Source organism: Urocitellus parryii, chromosome 8 (genome assembly GCF_045843805.1).
Source record: "Urocitellus parryii isolate mUroPar1 chromosome 8, mUroPar1.hap1, whole genome shotgun sequence".
Taxonomy (NCBI): Eukaryota; Metazoa; Chordata; class Mammalia; order Rodentia; family Sciuridae; genus Urocitellus; species Urocitellus parryii.
The window spans coordinates 28,421,078-28,442,288 of NC_135538.1; the positions used below are offsets into that span (position 1 = coordinate 28,421,078).

General features: G+C 38.2%; 1 protein-coding gene across 4 annotated transcripts in view; it reads right to left on the bottom strand.

Moving 5' to 3' along the window:
* Pde7b (phosphodiesterase 7B) overlaps positions 1–21,211 on the bottom strand; it is a 307,847-nt gene that overhangs the window by 59,907 nt on the left and 226,729 nt on the right. For all 4 annotated transcript variants that reach the window (XM_026391845.2, XM_026391849.2, XM_026391846.2 and 1 more), the window contains one exon: positions 18,607–18,690. In XM_026391845.2, coding sequence (XP_026247630.2) covers positions 18,607–18,690 — 84 coding nt within the window. The remainder of the gene's footprint in view (positions 1–18,606; positions 18,691–21,211) is intronic.

Consider the following 21,211-nt stretch of genomic DNA (forward strand, 5'->3'; position numbering starts at 1 on the left):
CACTATCCTTTACTGATTTTTGTCTTTGAAAGACTTCTTTCTAAAAAAATTTGTTTTATTTGTTCTTTTTTATAGCTATACATGACAGTAGAATCTATTTATATGTGTTTATAGAAGCATGGAATATATCTTATTCTAATTAGGATCCCAGTCTTGTGGATGTACACAATGGTGAGATTTACTGTTGTGTATTTTTTATGTACATAGTGAAAGACTTCTTGTTATAGGGCAAAATTTCCAGCCATAGTTGTCAGATGTTATGCATAATTTACCTTTAGTAAAAATGGAATATGCCATCCATAGCAACAAGTCTTTTTGAATAACATCTTAAATAATTTGGTTTTCTCATTCAATAAGTATTTGTTAAGTCATTACTATATGCAAAGAATTGCTCTAGGCACTAGGATATAGAAATAAAAAAGTGTCTTTACTTCTGGAAATTATACTTCATCAATATAATACCAAAATAAAAGAAAATTGATCTTCATTAGTCTAAAGAAATAAATAAATGAGGATGTGGTATTAAATCCTGTATCAGTTAGATGGCTCTGGCTTAGTGACAGAGGATATGTGTATCTGATTCTGTCATTTGGCATTAATTTTATATGGCAAAGTGATTGTAATTTTTTTGTTGCCTAGCTTTTCTTTTAAAATTTATTTATTTGTTCTAATCAGTTATACCTGACAGCAGAATGCTCTTCGATTCATTGTACACAAATGGAGCACAATTTTAAACTTCTGGTTATACACAAAGTAGGGTCACACCATTCATGCAATCATATATGTACCTAGGATAAGATGTCCATCTCGTTCCACCATCTTTCCTATCTCCATGGCTGCCTATTTTTTTAATATAACAATATATTTTTATGATACTATTTTTTGCTGATTTTTTCATATATTTCTCAGTCTCATTTAGACTTATATTCCATAATTTAAGGAGTAGAATTTAAGAATTTTAAAAAAATTCTCCAGCCCAAGTTTTTATTTTTTGTAGGTAATTTAAATTGTCCTTAAATTGCCATTGAGTCATCCTTTCTTATTATTTATGCCATTAACATAATGGATAAATGGTTACCAAAGGCTCTTAATTATTATTTCAAGAAGTATAGGTATTCATTTTCTTAATCTTCTCTATTTAAGACTCTTAGAAATAATCTTAAAAGGTGATTTAAGGTGGCAAGATCTGTTTAATAGAGAGTTAAAAAATACTCTCAGAGAATCAGTCTTGTCATAAGACTATGGTGACACATCTTATTATTAATTTCCATGGAGTGGGTGTTTCTTACATATTCAGCTATTAACGTCAGATGAAATTCATCCATTGTGTTCTTCTGTTAGTCAGTTTCAAAGAGCTGAAATAAAATCCCACTGCTTTAGATTATTTTCAAAATCTCAGGTGGCATTGCTGGCCTTTATTGGTTCAGCAAATGGAAATTTTAACAATATAGAAGTTCAACTATTCACAAAGATTGTTTGGAAGTTCCAGTTAATAATTGCTGTTTAAAATAATTGACTCTGAGACATTCTAAGATTATGAGAAGTAATGGATCACGAAAGGAAAACTAAGTTATGCCCCAAATAGATTTTTATTTTGTTAGGAGTTTTGAGTTGTGTTCTAATTCTTTCAAAACAAGTTATCCATGTTTGGAAATTCTCAATGAAGAAGAACGTTCATTCCGTCAGTTGACTGAAGCTTGTTTGTCTTTCCATATATTAAGCCACCCTTATCTTTCAAGACATTTCCCACTGAGGTATCATAATCTATTTGCCTGTGAAAGTGATTTTTCACATGAATATTAAGCTATTTTGGCAGTGGTATGAAGAAGAATGTTGACATTCTAGAGACCTGATATTTCCTCCATAAAAAAAAGGGTGGCCATAATCAAGAGGGATAAAGGTGATAGAGAAAACACTCCTAGAGAAGAGATGTTTTAAAGAAAGGAACTTTCTTTCCTTTCCACTGCTGGAGCTGAGCGATTAAGAACAGTGCCTGACACATAGTAGGTGCTAGGGAAAAATCTACTGAATGAACAAGTGAGTGAAGAAGAGTGTTTCGGTGGTCCAGAGGCCTGCCTGAGGAGCAGGCATCACCAGCAGGGAGCCAGGAAGAAGCCTGTCACAGAGGGGTACAGAGGATGGTCTCTGGAGTCTACAGTCAGGCTTGGCAAACTGGCCAAGCCCAATCTGGCTGTGTGGACCTTTGTACTCAGCATCCCCATTGCCTTTGGTATCAAGTGAGGATAATGATAATTGATAGAACTTACCACATTGTCAAGAGGGATAAATAAGGCTTTACATACTAAGTGAACACTCTCAGTAAGTATTAGCTAATTTTAGCCTTGCAGTATATAGTTATACAGTTGAACAATGACCCTTCTATATTGATATTAGATTGAGATCCTGAACTTTCTACGCAACAAATTTGAATCGAGTACTGAGAGGAGCATAAGCAGTTTTAATAAAGGATATTCTTAAAAAAATGTCTAGATCTCAGGATAGCAGGCTAGAGTGCTTTGTTAAAGAGAGAATGCATTTTTGTGGTACCGTCAGGAATAACTGGCCATTTCTTTGTGACTTCGTTTTAATTTTCAACAGAAGCAATCACTATGAAAAATATGAGGGAGAGAGAGTGTTTTTCTTCACTCACAAGCTTTCAGTTCTTCTTCTTCTTTTTTTTTTTAAAGAGTAAATTACAAATTGGCATTGAGGAAGGGCTCTGGCCTTGCCTAACAGATCCTCATTTAGTAAAGGTTTTAGCCTAATCTCACATCAATTTGATCACCTTCCCTCCAACCGTCAGCTCCCTCCCCTCAATACCACACACTCACTTCAGAATCCAAAGGCACTTGCCCTTTGAACGAACCCAGCCCTTCCCTGCTCCTGCTCTGTATTTTAAACACACTTAAAAAAAAAAAAAAAACATTTAGAAAAACCCAATCATTGTCCAGGTGCCAATGCCACCCTCTCCACGAGGTCCTTCACTAGAATGTTCAATGCTTTCTGCATTGGGTCCTTCAGCATCTGCCAAAATATCTGGTGTTTCATTTAGTTGTGTTCCAGCCGTTTCCCACAATGTCTAATTCATCTTTTATCTCCCATAGCTTAATAACCTGCATGCACTAGCTGCTCAAGAAATGTGAATTGTTTAGTCTGGTTTACCTTTTCTTCTTAAAAAGGCAGGGGGATCTATTTTAGATCTTCCAAGGGGAAGATTTGTTTTTGGATCGAGTTTTAGTTTTCTAGTCTTTTCCAAGAATTATGTCCAAAATAAAAGATAAAGCAGATATGATAGGGCACAAAAAGAAAGAATGAGATGAGGAGAGGGGAGGAGATGGGGGCAATTTCAGGCCTCACATAGCAAGGATTGTCAAACAGTGGTGTGCAGGAGGGGGGCGGTGTGGAGAGGGAGGCTGCCAGGGCTTGCAATGTGAAGGTCAGTGTGTTCTACTTTTTTTTTTTTTTTTTGGTGCTTTTATGAGAAAAGACACTAGAATTGTTGGGTCCAGAGCCACTGGGGGCAGAAGAGCAAAGAGGGAGCATCTCCCCACCTTGGTCCAGTAACGAATTAGCTGCATCTGCAGCTGTCTTCCTGCAGCATGCTCTTAGTTGTGGATGGGAGTGGGGTGGGTGTGCAAAGGCAGACATTGGGAGTGAAACTGTTTTCCTTGCTGCAGGTTCTTGATAGATTCTGTTCCCCATGGAGCACAAATTAGCACAAAGAGGAGAGGGTTTTGTTTCCCAGTTCTAATGTTGCTGGGGGGAGATGTGGGAATGTGGGGGCGGTGGGAAGAGGGGCAGGCTCATCTCCACTGGCTCCCGTGTATGACCACCAAGCTCTGGTGGCCTCTCAGACTGTCCATTCTCCAGCACCCTCCAGCTGGCTCACTGCTTTAGAAATCACTGCACAAGAAGTTCCTTACCTTTCTGCTAAGAAACCTGACACTTCCTAGGCTGCGTCCCTCCTCTCCTTCTTCCCACCTGTGCTTCCTGAGGCTAGTCCTCCCCTCCTGTCTCTCAGGATGCTTCATTCTCAGTGATGACTTTTCTATTGTCCCTTCTCAACCAGCTCCTTCTCACGGCAATTTTCAGATGCTTAAATGTCAACCCCCCCCAAACAAGTTAACCCCCCCCTTCCATAACTCCACTTTTCCATCTATTGTTCTGTCTTCCTACTGCTTTATTTATTTATTTATTTATTTTTTGGGTATCGGGGATTGAACTCAGGGGCACTCAACTACTGAGCCACATCCCCAGCCCTATTTTTGTATTTTATTTAGAGACAGGGTCTCAGGGAGTTCTTAGTGACTTGCTTTTGCTAAGGCTGGCTTTGAACTCATGATCCTCCTGCCTCAGCCTCCCGAGCCCCTGGGATTACAAGCATCCACCATTGCTCCTGGCCCTACTGCTTTATTTCTAACCACGTGTTGGAAGGTGTGTCTGGCATAGTAGGGGAAGCCCAGTAAATATTTGTTGAAGGAATGGGAAATAAAAAGGGCTAACAAACCACTCACTCTCTTCAATAGAAATCAAGGGCTTTATATTTGTTAAGTACTGTATACCCATCAAAGCATTTCTACATATAATAGTGGATAAATGGGAATACTAATAATAGTGACGATACAAACCTGCGTCTTTTGAGAAGTTCTATGGTGGCTGGTGCTCTCCTACCTCTCCCCTCATTTACTCACTACCTTGCCAACAGTCCTGTGGGGTTGCACTCCTGAAAAGCCCCCTCTTCTAACCCAGGACCTGGAGCACGCAGGAAGCTGCTACCAGAATCTAATCCCAGCAGCTGTCCCTGAACCAGTTCCACTCACCTCCAAGGGAATTCTTGTATTACGGTTTCTCTCATTGCAAGCAGTAGAATTAATGTTTTTATCTATCTTCAAGGTAAGACTTAAATAAGAAAGGCCATGTGGTTCATAGGAAGACAGAATGCCAAATAGCATAATGCTGGCTTTTAACTCTTTCGTTACCCTGCAAGGATAACAATTGCAAGTGAAAAACTGGGCCGAATGCTCTCTTGAGGACTTTTGCTCAAGAGCTACATCACCGCATTTCAAAGAGCTGCTTCAACTTGATTTCATGTTATTTGGAATAAATTTCATCTTTACATGACAAGCCATCATTGTAAAGTAACGCACAGAGCTTTGAATGGCCATCCAATGTTACCATTTCAACTGGTTTTCCAAGATGGACTATTAAATAATGTTTGCTGGCCCATGGCTGCAATTTCATTTTTAGGACAAAATCTTGTTTTGGGAGGACAGTGAGCTTTTTTAAAAACCAAAATCTCATTATTTTCTGACTTTGGAGAAATATATGCTTTATGGCAGAAAAAAATAGGAAGTAATAATCATCTAAAAAAAATGAGCCATGTTAAATTTTTGGCATATTTTTATAAACAACTGAGATTTTCTTTTTAGATATAGAATTTCATATTTTACTTCTTTTATTTAACATATTATAAACATTTTTAGAAACTGTGTTTTTCGATGATGTGCTATTTGCACGACAGGAAATAACCAATTCCCCCTTGAGAAAAATTAAAGCAACTGGTGGCAGACACAAATCTGATTTTAATTTGTCACAATAGTAGTTCCATTTCCTTCTTCTTTGGGGACAGCTTACAAGTATCCTCAGTTGTCACCACCACACCCTTCTTTTTCTTATCAAAGAACACAGGTCGGGTGATGAAATTTGTCATTTGTCACTTTCTGCCAGAGCAGCAGGAATATTGAAAAATACAATGGAACTGCTATAAAACCTACTATTTTAGGTGTTTAAACACATATTTCCACATTAAGTTACAGAGATATTTGTTCAAAGATAATGAAGTAGTTTAATGCCAAAAAGTAATAATTACTAATTAATTATTAATTAAAAGTAAAAATAATTACAACAAAATATTTGAAAGGAGTAATTATTATTTAGAGAGTGCAGGTAAAAGGAGTCCATTGCATTATGCATAGCCTTTGAACATTAAATTCATATGTAAAAAATTTATATTTCACCATGGTTAGGAGTTTGTGCTCTTGGAACCATATTTTGGGGGTTTGAATTCTGGCTTACAAGCTGGGTGACCTTAGATGAGTTATTTCTCTTCTGAGGGTCTCTGTTTCCTCACCCTTAATAGTAGTGCTTGCCTCATAAGGGTTTTGTGGGAAGTAAATAGGTTCATCTTTGCAAAGCACATAAGGCAGTGTGTAGTACTTAAGGGCTTCAGACATATTAGCTGCCATTATTATTGTTTGCTATTATTGACATATATAAGTGATTCTCAAAAACTCATGGAAGGCACCGAGCCAGGTTTATTCATCCAGGACTTTTATTTCTTTTTTTGGGGGGGGGCGGTATTGGGGATTGAACTCAGGAGCACTGAACTACTAAGCCACATCCCCGGCCCTTTTTTTGCATTTTATTTAGAGACAGTGTCTCACTGAGTTGCTTAGGGCCTCACTAAATTGCTGAGGCTGGCTTTGAACTCATTATCCTCCTGCTTCAGCCTCCTGAGCTGCTTGGATTATAGGGTGTGCCACCATGCCTGGCTGGCTCAGAATGTTTGGAAAAGATACTGTTCTCTACAGATTCAGGTTTCATGAGTTTGCAGTGACAGCATGATGATGCTTTCTTGGAGATGATCTGAGAGCATGAAGAAAACGAGCAGTTGGGCCCTCCGGAGGGTTGAAGAAGGCTTTACCAAGCACATGATGCCAGGGCTGGGGCTCATAGGGTGAATAGTTTCTTCCAAGGAGAAGTGGCTGGGGAGAGGTTTGCACAACAGACACAGAAAAAAACATCCAAAGTTCAACTACATTTATTATGGACCTATTATAAGCAAGACAGGCTGCTGGAGACATTTATCTCATGGATTTCTCAGCACAACCCAGGAAGGGTGGCATTATAATCTCTTTCCATACATGTGGACACATTAAGTAGTTTGGGCATCTTTCCCAAGCTCACAAAAGCAGTAGATTTGGGCCAGATCTGATTCCAAAGCTGTGTTGTCAATGGTTTATTGCATGCCTGGGGCAGTGGGAGTTTAGTGTGCTCACAGCTTCAAGTGGGGGTAACCATGGTAGGGAGGAAGGGAGGCAGCGGCCTGTGGCTGAGTTTTTAAGGGTCTCTATTATTTCTAGTGTTCACAGTAATTCTCTTGTGCTTCTAGGCTTTTCAGAGACTGAAAGCCTGGGAGAGCCTTACCTAAGAGGGCTGCACACCTGGCTTCATGCATCCTGGGCCTGGGATTAAACACCTCCTGTCTCAATGTTATGGTGGCTGTTGCTAGGTGCCATGGCAAGAGCCACCTTCCCCTTAGGACTTTCCTCTGTAATTGTTGCCCTCCCTCTGAAAGTTACTTTCAAGTAATAAACCACCCAGGTGTCCCAAGGCAATTTGGTTTGCTAGTTGGGAAGAAAACAAGAGCTTGTTGATTGTGTGTTTAACCCTGAGATCTCAGTCTGGAAACCGGGAAGATGTTAAGGAGAGGGATACTCTCTATTTTTTCATATATACAGGAGAATGGGGACCATGATGAATCCCTTTTATCTCCTGAAACTTTGAGGGTGGGGTGGCAATGAGAGGAAATAACCCCCTTAATGAAGTCACAAGAGATAAGCTTTGCCTATTCTGGAGAAGAGGTCGAATTTAATTTTATTGAACAAACAAAACATTCTCAGTCAGTGACTCATAGGGTAGATTCACTCAAAAGAAACCTAATTTATTCTGCTTCCTTCTATATTTTACCGAGGAGGCCTTGCTATACCAGAAATATACCAAGGGGGTTTGGGGTTTTGCTCAAGGAAGTACTGCAGTGGGAAATTGCCATCTCTCTATGTTTGGTGCAAGTGAATTAGGTCTGACCCAAGCAGACACCCTTGTGCCAAACAGAATCTAAGATGGTGGCAATGTGTGGGGTGGGGGCATGTCAAGATAATTTTTCATAGAGGAAAATCAATTGCTAGTGAAACTTACTTTCTTATGGGCTCTATCATCAATACTTTTGCAATGCTTTGCTAAATCAAGTTTATTGTGAATTAAAAATGTAGGGGCCCTCAGATAAAGTAGTTGTTGACTTTGTAAAATGGTCATATGGCTCTTGGAAGATTTTGATCTTCAAATGGAAGTTCCACAATAGGCCTCTCCTCTGCACCCTGGTCCTTTATTTCCAGCTCCCATTCTGACATATCTATTTGACTTTCTTACAGATTCTTCCTGTTTCAGCTGAGTTCCTCATCTTTTCCCCAACTTGCCCTTTCCATTACCACTGAAGTTTTCAGATGGCCAGACCACCTTCTGGAGCTACACAATATTCAGTATCATCAAGTTTTACCCCTTCTTCCATATAACACCTCTGACTTATACTTTTATATCTACTGCTATCAAAGTCTGTCTTCTGATTATATTTCTCTTCATTCATTGTCTGTCCTTCCTACAGATGGATGTCAGTTAATTTTCTGAAAAAACCATTCAGTCCTCTTCATCTTTTTTTCTCAAAATTCTCTAGTGATCCTCTGCTTAGTGAGTCAAGTTCAAATTCTTTATATTGAAATTCCAACATTTTAATTTTTTCTTTAGTCAACATACTTTATTTACTATTTTTTAGACATTCTTCTTGCCTAATAATTTTAGTTTCCATCTGTCAGATCATTCTCATTAGAAGAAAATTCCTTAACCAGTCAACACTCTTTCTTTCTTATGTTTCAGGGTTTAGCACAAAACCATCAAGCCCCCTTCTCTTGCTCAGGGCACTTCAGAAATCTCTGCCTTCTCTAGTCTCTGCTTTACTGTTTATGTCAATTATTTTAGAATTAAATTATTAAATTATTGTATGATCCTTGACTTAGCATGTGTTTGTCTGTTCTTATAATGAGATTGTGAGCTGTTCGAGGGCAGAGGAATATCTCAGATTCCTTTCTAGCCCTCAGAATCCTCAGCCCAGGGGTAGCATATATTATATTCCACCCCCATCCAACAATTCTTTTCAACCTGAAAGGAATTGTGCAAATATTTTTTTTATTTGCTGCATCTGGTAGACCCCAGCATCTGCTGTCTGAGATGGAAGTTCTCCATTATGTGAAAGCTAGCTTGGTCTTCTGGTTACTGATGTGGCTCAGAGTACCTTGGCTTCCTCCTTGGTATAGAGTGTGTGTAGTATATGCTGCATGAATGAATAATAATTAAATGGAGATAGATACTGGGCTCTTTGATCCAATTTTCTATTTTTCATCACTCAGATAAGAAGTAAATCCATTAAATGAGATCAGCCAGCTGAACAGAAGTTAATGGCTGTTGTCGGGTCTAAATTTAGATTATGAAAATTATTTTTCTTTTTGAGTATGTTTTTGCTGACTACCGGGTACTTTGAGTGATCCTCCTCAACTTCTTTGCTGAAATCCTATGTGAATACCTCATCTTTCAATAATGTTTTTATGTGGTTGAGTACATTTCTGACAATACTTACCTGGTTTCATAAGTTGGTGAAGCGTATTTTAGAATGGCACTGGAAGTTACTCTCAGCATGCGTTTTCTCTTGCTTCCCTTTAGTCCTTGCTTATGGCTTAATCCTCAGGAAGCTCAGGAATTCCCCAGTGTCCCAAGACAGAACTAACTTCTCTGACTTGTATGCAATGCATATATTTTTCATATTACATATACTCGTATTATACCTGCCTGTATTAATAGAACTATTACACTATAACGAATTTATTTGCTTATGTCTCTATAAATTCCTCAAGGGTAATGCCTATGTCTCGTTCACCTTTGTGTCTCCTACCATGGCACACTGCCTACCATGGGAAGTGCCCCATGGATGTTTCTGATGGAATAGAGATAGGGAATGAATAAGACACTCAGGACACTGTCAATTCTGTCTTCCGCAATGAAGTGGCATTTCGGTGGCTAACCATCCTACTGGTTTGGCACTTCCGTAGCTGAAGTGCTAGGGAGCTGGCAGCCAGATACCCTGATGGAGCATGATCCAGCTGAGCCAGAAAACACCACAACCACAACCAGTTCTTTGCCTTTCTTCTAGAGGAAGGTAAATATTGAACTTTGAAATTGTGGGGTGTTACGCTGGCACTCGTAAGTGTGAGATGTCTGAAGTTAGACCCAACTGGCTCCTCCCTTGTCTGCTTGGGGTTGGGGCTGGAGGTGCAATTGCATTCTCTCAGCCAGACTGCCTTCATGTAGCTCTGTGACATCTTGTTCACTTTCTCTACATTTTGTGTAGTTCATAGAGGTTACTTTAAAGGGTATCGTTAAAAAGATCACTGAGAGGCTGTCACCATCTACTAGGAATTCTCCCTTAGATAATGGACTCTGCAAACAAACTGTCCATCACTTTTAAGATGGAGCTCTCACTTACTGCCAGGTGGTTTCTAACATGCTGGGTCCACAGTCCTTCCTTACATGTATTTTAGAAGTCAAAGAAAAAATAACTGTAAGATGAAATGGCAGCCTTTTAAAAGAGCATTTGAGTCTCTGGGTTGTTTCTTCATAAAAAGGTTAATGTGTGTGTGTGTGTGTGTGTGTGTGTGTGTGTGTGTGTTTGCATATATTGATTCCATTTTGAAAATAATAAGCAAAGGAAAATATCTTTGTTGCTCTGATAAAATGACCTCATGCTCGTACAGCCCAAATGGTCCTGCCTGTATAGGTGAGTCTAGAGAAACAGAGTTTTAAAGATCAAGATGAGCAAATGAACAGGCAGGAAAAGCCAAATAGCCAATTAACTTACTATTGCAAAGCCCCGGGGCTGGTTTGGAGTACCAGGCTCCTTATGTGGCTGAAATTTGTGCCCTAAAACCTACAGCAGCAGCCCTGGTTCTCAAAGACCTCAGGTTCTCAGTTCCTGGGAATGTTTTCTTTGTATGTCACTTCCTCTGCTGAGCCTGTGTGGAAATCACATTGTGTTGTTCTGAAATGGTTGCCACGGGAACATCTCAACCTAGTCATTATCTACTCAGGCTACTGATTATATTAAATCAGGAGACAGAGCTGCAGGAGCCCTTGATTTTTGAAGATTGTGACTCCTCTGCCACTCTCACCTCTATATCTACGTCTCTGAACCCTTCTCTACATTTTTCTCTCCTGCTTCCTCCCCAGCAGCCAAGGCTGTTGTAAATGAAATACATCCAGGGGAAATTGGCATTGAGATAATTGAACTGTTATGTTTCCATCCCTCCTGCCCTTCTTCTGTTCCGTGTTTCAATACTTCTTCTGAAATAAAAATAACTTCCCCCCTTTTCTCCCTGTTCTGTCCCTCCATGGTTAGGTATGAAGATAACTTTCTTCTTTAAAGGGCTATGTTTCCTATGTCCCCTAGAATGGTGCTAGAGCCCTGCTTCTATGGTGCTGGTCCCCTGCTTCTTTCTCTCTAGAAGCTTCTAGAAAGTCATATAGATACCTCTCTTCTAAATTAGGTAAAATTGAAACAGGAAATGAAACTGACTTTTTGGGGATTGAACCCAGGGACGCTTGGCCACTAAGTCACATCTCCAGCTCTTTTTGTATTTTTATGTTGAGACAAGTTCTTGCTAAATTGTTTAGGGCCTCACGGAGTTGTTGAGGCTGGCTTTGAATTCAAGATCCTCCTGCATCAGCCTCCTGAGCCACTAGGATTATAGTTGTGTGCCACTGTGCCAAGCTATGAAACTGACTTTTAACAAGTAACTTTGTTCTATGTATTTTTATTGATCTGGATGGATCTCTTATGAAGGGGATTTTCTTTTTTTGGTAGTGGGGGTTGAAGTCAGGGGTACTCTACCACTGAGCCACATTCCTCACTACATTGAGGAGGGTCTTGCTAAATTGCAGAACTTGTGATTCTTCTGCTTTGGCCTCTAGAGCCACTGGGATCGAAGGCATGCACCACCATGCCTAGTTTCTGAAGGGGATTTCCGGACTTAATATCTGGGATGCATATCCTGTATTTTTTTGATTAATATGTAAAAATTATATATATTTATGGTACACAAGATGATGCTTTGAATTAAACATGCACTATGGAATAGCTAAATCAAGCTAATTAATATATGCATGACTTCACATATTTATTTGTGGTAAGAACACTTAAAATCTTTTAGCAATTTTCAAGTTTACAATTCATTTGTTATGAACTATAGTCATGATGCTGTATGTAGAATGTATTTCTGCATGTGATCTTTGAGAAGCATTGTATTGGAATATTCTTTTCTGGGAAAATCTTTATAAGCAGTTGGCCTACAATTTATTGTCCAAAACAGAATATATTGGGAATTAAAGATGGCACTGTTAGTACGTGTGCCCAGATAACAGGACTACACCAGGTAAACCAAGTAAATAACCAGTTTATATGTAGACCATAGGCACTTAGGCATGGTAATACTTTACCCCAACCCCAAAAAATATATATTGAAAAAGGCATATCTTGCAGAATGTTGGTGCAATTTGAAATTACCATTTTAAATTGAAATTTTAAATCTAGATCAATAAGAGAGGTTCATGTTCTGTTTTTATTTCTATCTCACATAAACTTAGTCAATGTTATGCCCATTCTTGAAAGTAAAGCAATGATATTAACAAAGGAAAATAGACTTAACTGAATATGTCCATGGAAATGTCACAAAACCCTCTTACTATGTTTAAAAAAAAAACAACAAAAAACAAAAAAAAACAACAACCTAAAGTGGGAGCTGTGGCATACTCTCTAATCCCTGTGGCTTGGGAGGCTGAGGCAGGAAGATCACAAGTTCAAAGCCAGCCTCAGCAACTTAGAGAAGCCCTAAAGCAACTTAGAGAGACAGTGTCTCTCTGTCTAAAAAAAAAAGCTAGGGATATGCTTCAGTAGTTAAGCTCCCCTGGGTTCAATCCCTGATCAAAAAAAAAAAAAAAAAAAAAAGTCTAAGTTAGGGGTTAGCAAATTTTTTCTATGAAGGGCCCCAGAGGAAGTATTTTAGGCTTTGTGGACCATATGGTCTCTGTTGCAACTACTCTGCCATTTTGGTGTGAAAACAATCCTAGATGACAGACATATAAACAAATGAGCTTGGCTGTCTTTCAATAAAATTTATTTATCAAAACAGACAGTGATGGGGGATGTGGGCAGATCTGGTAAATAGGTTAGTCATTTGTCCACCTCTGTTTTAATTTTGTTTTAATATCCTAGTGACTTTGTTCTGACAGAAGATAAGTTATTTGGATATTAATTCTAATGTCCCTTGTCTGCTGTGACAGGTTAGAACTGTGGTTAATGGGGCTAATGTAGAAATGCAGTGGGCCTTATGATTAATATGAATTTTTGCTTGTGCTGGTGGCAGTGATTAAAGACAGATACTAAAGCAAGTGGTGGAGGGACAACAGCCAGGGGCATTTTGGATAGGAAATGGCAGTTGTGTGGGTTTGACTAAGCATTTTAGAAGGACAGCTGTAGGAATGCAGAACCAGGAAACAGACTGTAGTGATCTCGTTTTTCCTAGAAATGATTTTTTTTTTTTAAAGTTCTCTATTAGATTCTACTTTGGGAGAGAGAACAAAACTGCAAACAGTAGAGGAAAATGAAGTTTTGGTTCTGTGTTGGGAAAAAACATTGACTCACTATTAAGGTAAATGATATAAAGAATCACTTTAAACTAGTTTAGTATTTATCATATAGAATTAGATGAGTTGATAAAAATATGTTTTAGGAGAAAAAAATGTTCTAAAATGCTTCCCTTTAAGCAGAAAGCATACATTAACAGCTCAGGCAGACCTCAACAAGGACATAAGTGAGATTAAGGAAAATGAAGTAGATGATAGACTGTATGAAGTACTAGGAGATATGACAAGTATATTCTGTGTGACTGCATCTTATACAGATTCACATACCTATTGCTACATGGTGACAAGCTGATATAATTGCTGCTAGGAAACTGGAGGGTGATCATAGTGACATTACGGCTTCTAGCTTCAACTCATTGCTAGGGCACATGCAGGAATTATACACAGGAAGGGTAGAACCATATATGAGGGAAATCTCAGAGGTCTTTAGTTCTATCTGTGCAGTTCAATTAAATGTAGCACATGATCTACATTTATAGAATCTTTTTGAGGAGACCCTTTCATCTAATTGATAAATTAATTATGTAGTTATTGAGTGGCCAGTAACTATAAAGAATTTATATTTAGGACAAAAAAAAATCACATGATCATCTCAATAGATGTAGAAGCCTTTGACAAAATCCAGCACTCATTCATGTTAAAAACACTGGAAAAACTAGGGATAAAATGAACATACCTCTTTGGGAGAGAGAACAAAACTGTCATAAAGGCTTAGATGACATATGACATACCCAAGGCCAACATCATACTTTAACAGAGAAAAACTGAAAGCAGGAATAGGACAAGGATGTCCACTTTAACAACTCCTATTCAATACAGTTCTTGAAACTATAGCTACAGTGATCAGACAAGAGAAGGAAATTAAAGGCATACAAATAGGAAAAGAAAAGAGCAAATTATCTGTTTGTTGATGATGTGACTGTATACTTAGAAGAACCAAAACACTCCATCAAAAGACTTCTAGAGCTAATAAATAAATTCAACAAAGCAGCAGGATACAAGACCAACGTACAAACATCAATAGCTTCCCAATATTCTGATAATGAATCTGCTGAGAAAGAAATCAGGAAAATAACTCCATTCACAATAGTCTCAAGAAAATTACTCGGGAATAAATTCAACAAAGGAGGCAAAAGACCTCTACAATGAAAACTAGAGAACATTGAATAAACAAATTGAAGAAGACCTTAGAATATGGAAAGGCCTTCCATGCTCTTGGATAGGCAATTAATATTATAAAAATGGACATACTGCTAAGAGCTATATACAGACTTAATGTGATCACCATCAAAATACCAATGACATTCTTCATGGAACTAGAAAAAAATAATCCTTAAATTCATATGGAAGAATACAAAACTCAGAATAGCCAAAGACACCCTGAGCAAGGACAGTGATACTAATGGCATCAAAATATCTGACCTCAAAATTATATTGCAGAGTGTTAGTTACAAAATATCATGGTATTGGCATAAAACAGACATGTATAGAAGACATGGAGACAAATCCACAGAGATACAGTCATCTGATCCTTGACAAAGGTGTCAAAAACATACATTGGAGAAAAGATAGCATTTTAAATAAATGGTGCTGGGAAAATTGGATATGTAGAAAAATGAAACTAGATCCCTCTTACCTTGCATAAAACTCAAAATGAATCAAAGATCTGGGAATTAGACTAGAAGCACTTCAACTGCTAGAAGAAAACATCATATCAGTGCAGACTGACTCCCTTAATAAGACTGTTAAAGCTCAAGAAATAAAATCAAGAACTGGTAATAAGATGGCTTCAAATTAAAAATGTTTTTCACAGCAGAGGAAACAAGAGTATGAAGAGAGAGCTTACGGAATGAGAGAAAAATCTTTGCCAGTTACTTTCCAACAGGAGATAATAATAAGAATATATAATTAGTTATATATATGTAATCAAACATATATATTTGTAATCAATAAGAATATATATTATACACGTGTGTATGTATGTATATATACGTGTATATATATATAACTTAAAAGACACCAAAACCAAGCAAACAAAAACAAAACAAAACAAAAAACCATACAAACCCAATGAACTAAAAGACTTTTCTCAAAAGAAGAAATGCCAATGGACAATACATTCATGAAAAACTATTCAATACCCTTGGCAATCAGGGAAAGACAAATCAAAACCACACTGAGATTTTATCTTACTCCAATTGGAATGGCAATCATCAAAATTATAAATAACAAATGCTGGCAAGAATGTAGGGGGAAAAGGTACACTTATACATTGTTGGTAGGACTGCAAATAAGTATAACCACTTTGGAAAGCAGTATGAGGAATATTTAAGAAATGGAACCACTATATGATCCAGCTATCCCACTCCTTGGTATTTATCCTAAAGAAGTAAAACCAGCATACCATAGTGATACAGGCACATTGATGTTTATAGCAGCACAATTCACAATAGCCAAGTGGTGGAACCAGCCTAGATGTCCCTCAGTAGTTGATTGGGTAAAGAAAATGTGATACACATACACACACACACACACACACACACACACACACACACACATTTTACTTAATCATAAAGAAGAATGAAATTATGTTATTTTCTGTTAAATGGATGAAACATTATGTAGAGTGAAAAAAGCCAGGCACAGAAAGTCAAAGGTCAAATGTTTTCTGTATGGAAGCTACTGAGTAATAGGAATTAAAAAGGATGGGGGATCTCATGAAAATAGGAGGGAGAACAGTGGAGTAGAGGAAGGGTAACGAGAGAGGAAGGAGGGACAGGATAGGGAAGGAACAGCAGAAGGAAATTAAACAAACTATCATGTGCACTCATGTATGAATATATAACAATGAATTCCACATTTATGTACACCTCTAATGCACCAATTAAAAAATAAACCAATAAAGAAGATATCATTCTTAGGATCTTGTATATTTAGGGATGTGTTTTATATATCTAGGAAAAACTTTGAGACCACTTATAAAGCAAAATACAAGGGAGATAAATTAGCATCAACTTAGTATATGTTAAAAATAAAGAGACATGAATGAAAGAGTTATCCAGAATGGAATGCTGAGATGATTGGAAAAGGGACTTTCCAGATGGATGGCCAACACTGCCACTCAATATATGGAGGGTCATGGCAACAGGGCGAAATGCAGGTGGAGGATCAGACAGCATCCAGGGCCAGGAAAGGATCAGGATGAACCCAGGCACCAGAAAGTTCCTGGAAGATCTCAGGCAGAGGGGTGACAGGGTGGCAGCTGCTTGTGGATGCTCTTTTATAGGTGAATGGTATAACGATGAAATATTACCTGCAATGAGTTTCTCTTTAATTTTTGATGTTTGCAGTTTTTTTTCAGATTAAAAAAAGTAAAAGAAGCTAATTATTTTTAAAACCTCCAAAAGTTTTTTTAATATCTAGAAGCACGTGATGTAGACAATTGAATATTTCATAGTCCCACCTGTGGAGATCATCACAATTTGCAGGATGTTGCTTAGCATTAAATTTAAAGAGAATCATTTGGAACTTTTAAATTATAAAGATAAATATTTCCTATTTTCCTAATTTTCTTGTGGTTTATATTAGAAACTATGAAGTAAGATTTATTTACTATCAAAAAAGGGGCTTTGTGGTTATTTTTTCCCTTTGACTTTCAGAATGTGATTCCATTAGAGAGTTCTGGTCTGTATGAAATAATGCACTGAACTCTTTGCTTATGTGTGTCCTGCTTGTTGGACCACATGCCTGGAACCTAGAAATCCATACAGTCTAGAGACTGTCAAAGGTATAACTTCTATTGATAGTTGAAACAGCTCATTTGGAGGCATCAGTCAATAAGGAGATGTCATAGATAACACTGGAGCTCCCACAGTTTGTGTTCAATATCACCTTGATGTAGCTACTCAATTCTGAATTCTAAAAAGTATTTCGCTGGGTGTGGGTAAGAAAGTTATTCCAAATCTCTATATCCCTGAAAGAGGTAAAACAAACAACCCACTTCAACAAACAAACAAACAAACAAACAAAAAATATATACTGCACATTGATATGTGAGATTAACAATCCAGGAGAAATACTAACATGTCCACCTCTTATTGGTTTCATGGATCTAAGGATCAGAAATAGTCAGGTATAATTTCTTCTAATAATTTGCAGGGGTCAAGGTAAATCAAATTACCTCTTGAACTGAGCTTGTTTATGTCAAAGGAAAGTAAATTCAATCCAGGACTTTGAAATTATAGATGGAGAGTGATATAAGAACCACACAGTGAAAATCTTGGAGGAAATTGTGAGATTCATCCATTATCTCCCCTACCACCCACCACAAGTTCAAGGTAAAAAAAATATTATGATAGAAGATTTTAAATCTGGAGGGATGACTGGTCACTGGTTTGGGCTTCTGAAGGAACTTAAGATGCCTCATGAGAACTAGGAATTCAAGGTTGAGTGAACTCGAAACTAAGAGTGGTAATGGAAGGGAGAAGTAGAAGAGCACTTGGGAGGTAATCATAAAGGAGGAAGTGGCAAGAGCAAACTACGTCCTCATAGTCTTCACCAGATGACCAGGAATGCAGGGACAGTCCTCAAGGATTTAGATTAGACAAAGAAGAGAGAGTTAGATGGTGGGTGGGTTTTTAAGTGCAACTGTAGAGTAGGCTTCCCTGGGAAGTTTCAAAGGTAAAATAGAATCTTATCTAGTTTAGTCCTGGCTGAGAGTAGAGAGAAGAAGCTAGAAAGTGAAAATAATATCTTCCTTGTATAGGGTTTCACAGCTTTTAAGATTGACATTTTTAAAGCTAACATGAGCTCACTGTACCCTCACTAGAATGCTGAGAGGTAGCCAGGGCCAGAATGACTTCATTGGTGAGGAAATGGAGAGACAAAGGTTTCAGGTCCAGTCGGGAGGACAGAGGTAGAGGAAGGAAGGCAGACCTCAGCAGGTTTTGAAGTTTAGAGGGAAATGATTATTTTTTTCTTTTTGAAGCAACGTTTGTTCCTTTCCAGGTACTCTTGATTACTCACTGTTAAGTAGGCGGAAGTCAATGAATGGGTAGGAGCCACGGCGTTCAGCAGGAACCCCCGTCTGACCCCTTAGTCGTACATCTCCTAGAAAACAGAAAATCCAAACAAAGGTTTGAAGATGTTGCCAAGTGTGTTCACTTCTCTGCAAATCCTCTTAACCGGTTATGTCAACGGAACCAACACCAGACGTCAGGAGAAGAATGATTCCCTTCCAGCGTATTTAAGGGAGTGATAGGTGGGAAGGGGTGTATAATTAATGCTGAGTATAATGAATGAACCACTGCTCTCTTATGTTTGCCTGGTCTGTGAAAATTAGAGCAACTTTTAAGGTTTCCTAAGTGTTTTTGCACTTTTCAGGGCCATAAAGATGAGGCAATCTGAACCTGGAAGGACAAATGATGTGTTGGTATCATAGCTTTCCTTCTTAGCAGTGTCATTTCTCTTGGTCCCAGCACAATTGCTTTCTGACTGGTGATTAACCTCCTTTTCCCTAGGTTGTATCATAGATTTGCATTAGAAGCTAATTAGCTCCAGGTGCTTTAGACTGTTAACCACCCTTGCACCTATGATAATCTGTAGAGTTTCTAGTATGCATTTATTTGTAGGCTTCTTTTAATGGGTGTATTCTTTTCCCTTTCTGATGTGTGTGTGAGTTCTGCCTTCCCCAAAGGTGATAAAATAGCACAGAGGATGCATGAGTTTCAGAATAAGGAGGACCTTGGAGATGCCTGGCTCAGACAGTTGCTACCTGTGCAATCTTGAGGAATTTATTTCTCTTAGCCACAGTTGCCTCATTTATAAAGTGAAAATGACTTGCGTCAATGTGCCATCATCAGTGTCTAAAATAACATTTGCTACCTAGCAATAAATGCTGTTTCCTTCCTTCTAAACTCCTGCAAAGCAGGCATCCCTGCATATGATGTGATCTGCATTTCTCCATAGCACTTTGTGTGCTATCTGGAATGTGGTGGACCAAACAAATGTCCTTTGTTAACAAGAGTGAAAAAAAAAACAGGTTTGCCAGTTATTACATTTCTTGCAGAATCTGTGGAGAGGGAGAAATACACGAAAACAATATATTTCTGGAATAACTGAATCATGGGGGGTTTCAATTCTAGGAGTATCAATTTTGGGAGCAACAGGGCACCATCTATAAGCCACTTCTCCTCCAGACCTGAAGCATCATTCAGGCCTCAGCCTGGGAGCAGAGAGGAGGAACAATCTTCTCTCTTCCCATCCTAATTCCTTGTGTTAACCAGACTTGGGTGAGATCCCCAGCCACTGCAACCCTGCCATTGATGCTACTTTAAATGTCCCTCACAGACGGGTCTCAAGTGTACTCAGGATTACTGAATACTTAATAGCAAATACTCAGTGCAAGCCATGAGCTCTCGAGATATTCTCTGCTTTGAATTTTATATTTGTCCTTATTTATTATGCTTTGTAAAATCTGATATTGTACTGCCATATAGGTACTAAAGGATGCTACAATATATGGAACAAAAAGAGAGAAATCGATTTAAAAAAGATAAAAGAGATAAAATGGGAGGAGAAAGGAAGGGATAGAAAAGTACATTTAAAAATATGAATATAATTGGAAACTAAAGAAGGAAATGCTGTTAGTTTTTGATAAGTCTTTAGATGGTCAACAGTTGAAGGAAGCCACTCAGAGGAGTTGAATGTTTCTCAATGTCCTGGTAGCTGTCTCTAATACCCTATGTTTATAATGCTCTAGCATTTCAAAAATATTCAAAAATTACCACAGTGAATTTTTGTTTTGTTTCTCTCACTGGATGCTCATCCTGTGAAGGGAGCTACTACTCTTCTCCTTATTTTATAAGTGAAAAAATAGTGGCTGAGGGAAGAATGACTGCATAGACCTGGATTCACTCTGCATTCACTGAGGGCTCAGCTCCCTCAAAGGCACTCAGAACAAGTCTGCTAACTTTCCTTGAACTTCCTGAGTTGATGCTATTTATGCTTATAATGAGCAGAGCTGGAGTTAAATCTAGGTTCTTAGACTTCACAGGCAGTGATCTCTCCTCAATACCATTGGTTTCTAACCTTACGAAGTGTGTAAAGCTGATTTTTAAAATGAAACAAAAACAGCAAAACATGACCTTGTGCTGCCCTTGCTATTATAGAAGTTGTCCTTTTAGTATCCATTGAGAAAATATAGCTTATTAAAAGGACATGACAATCCAGTGCTGACTATAAATGAATTTCTATTTTATGGTGATGGTAAGATAGACATACATTAAAAAAAATATAGAGGAGACTGTAGGCATTTGGTCTCTAAAGCTGGCTGGGCTTGGGGATTTTTTGACCTGTTGCTACATTCCCTTGGGACTCTTCCAGGGGTTTCAAGTTTGCCATTTGGAATTTACTTCTCTATTAGTATTTTCATCTCCGTATCACCAAACAGTTGCCCTGGACTTTGTAGTTATAAGGGTACCATTTTCCCAGAGACTATCTGTGTAATATTGACATAGGTTAAGGGGCTGTGAGGCAGACAGGCCTATCCTCATGTAAGACTTCGGATTTAAGGAAACTAGACAGAGACAGAACTATAGGGCAGAATGGGTGATGGGAGGGTGATACACTA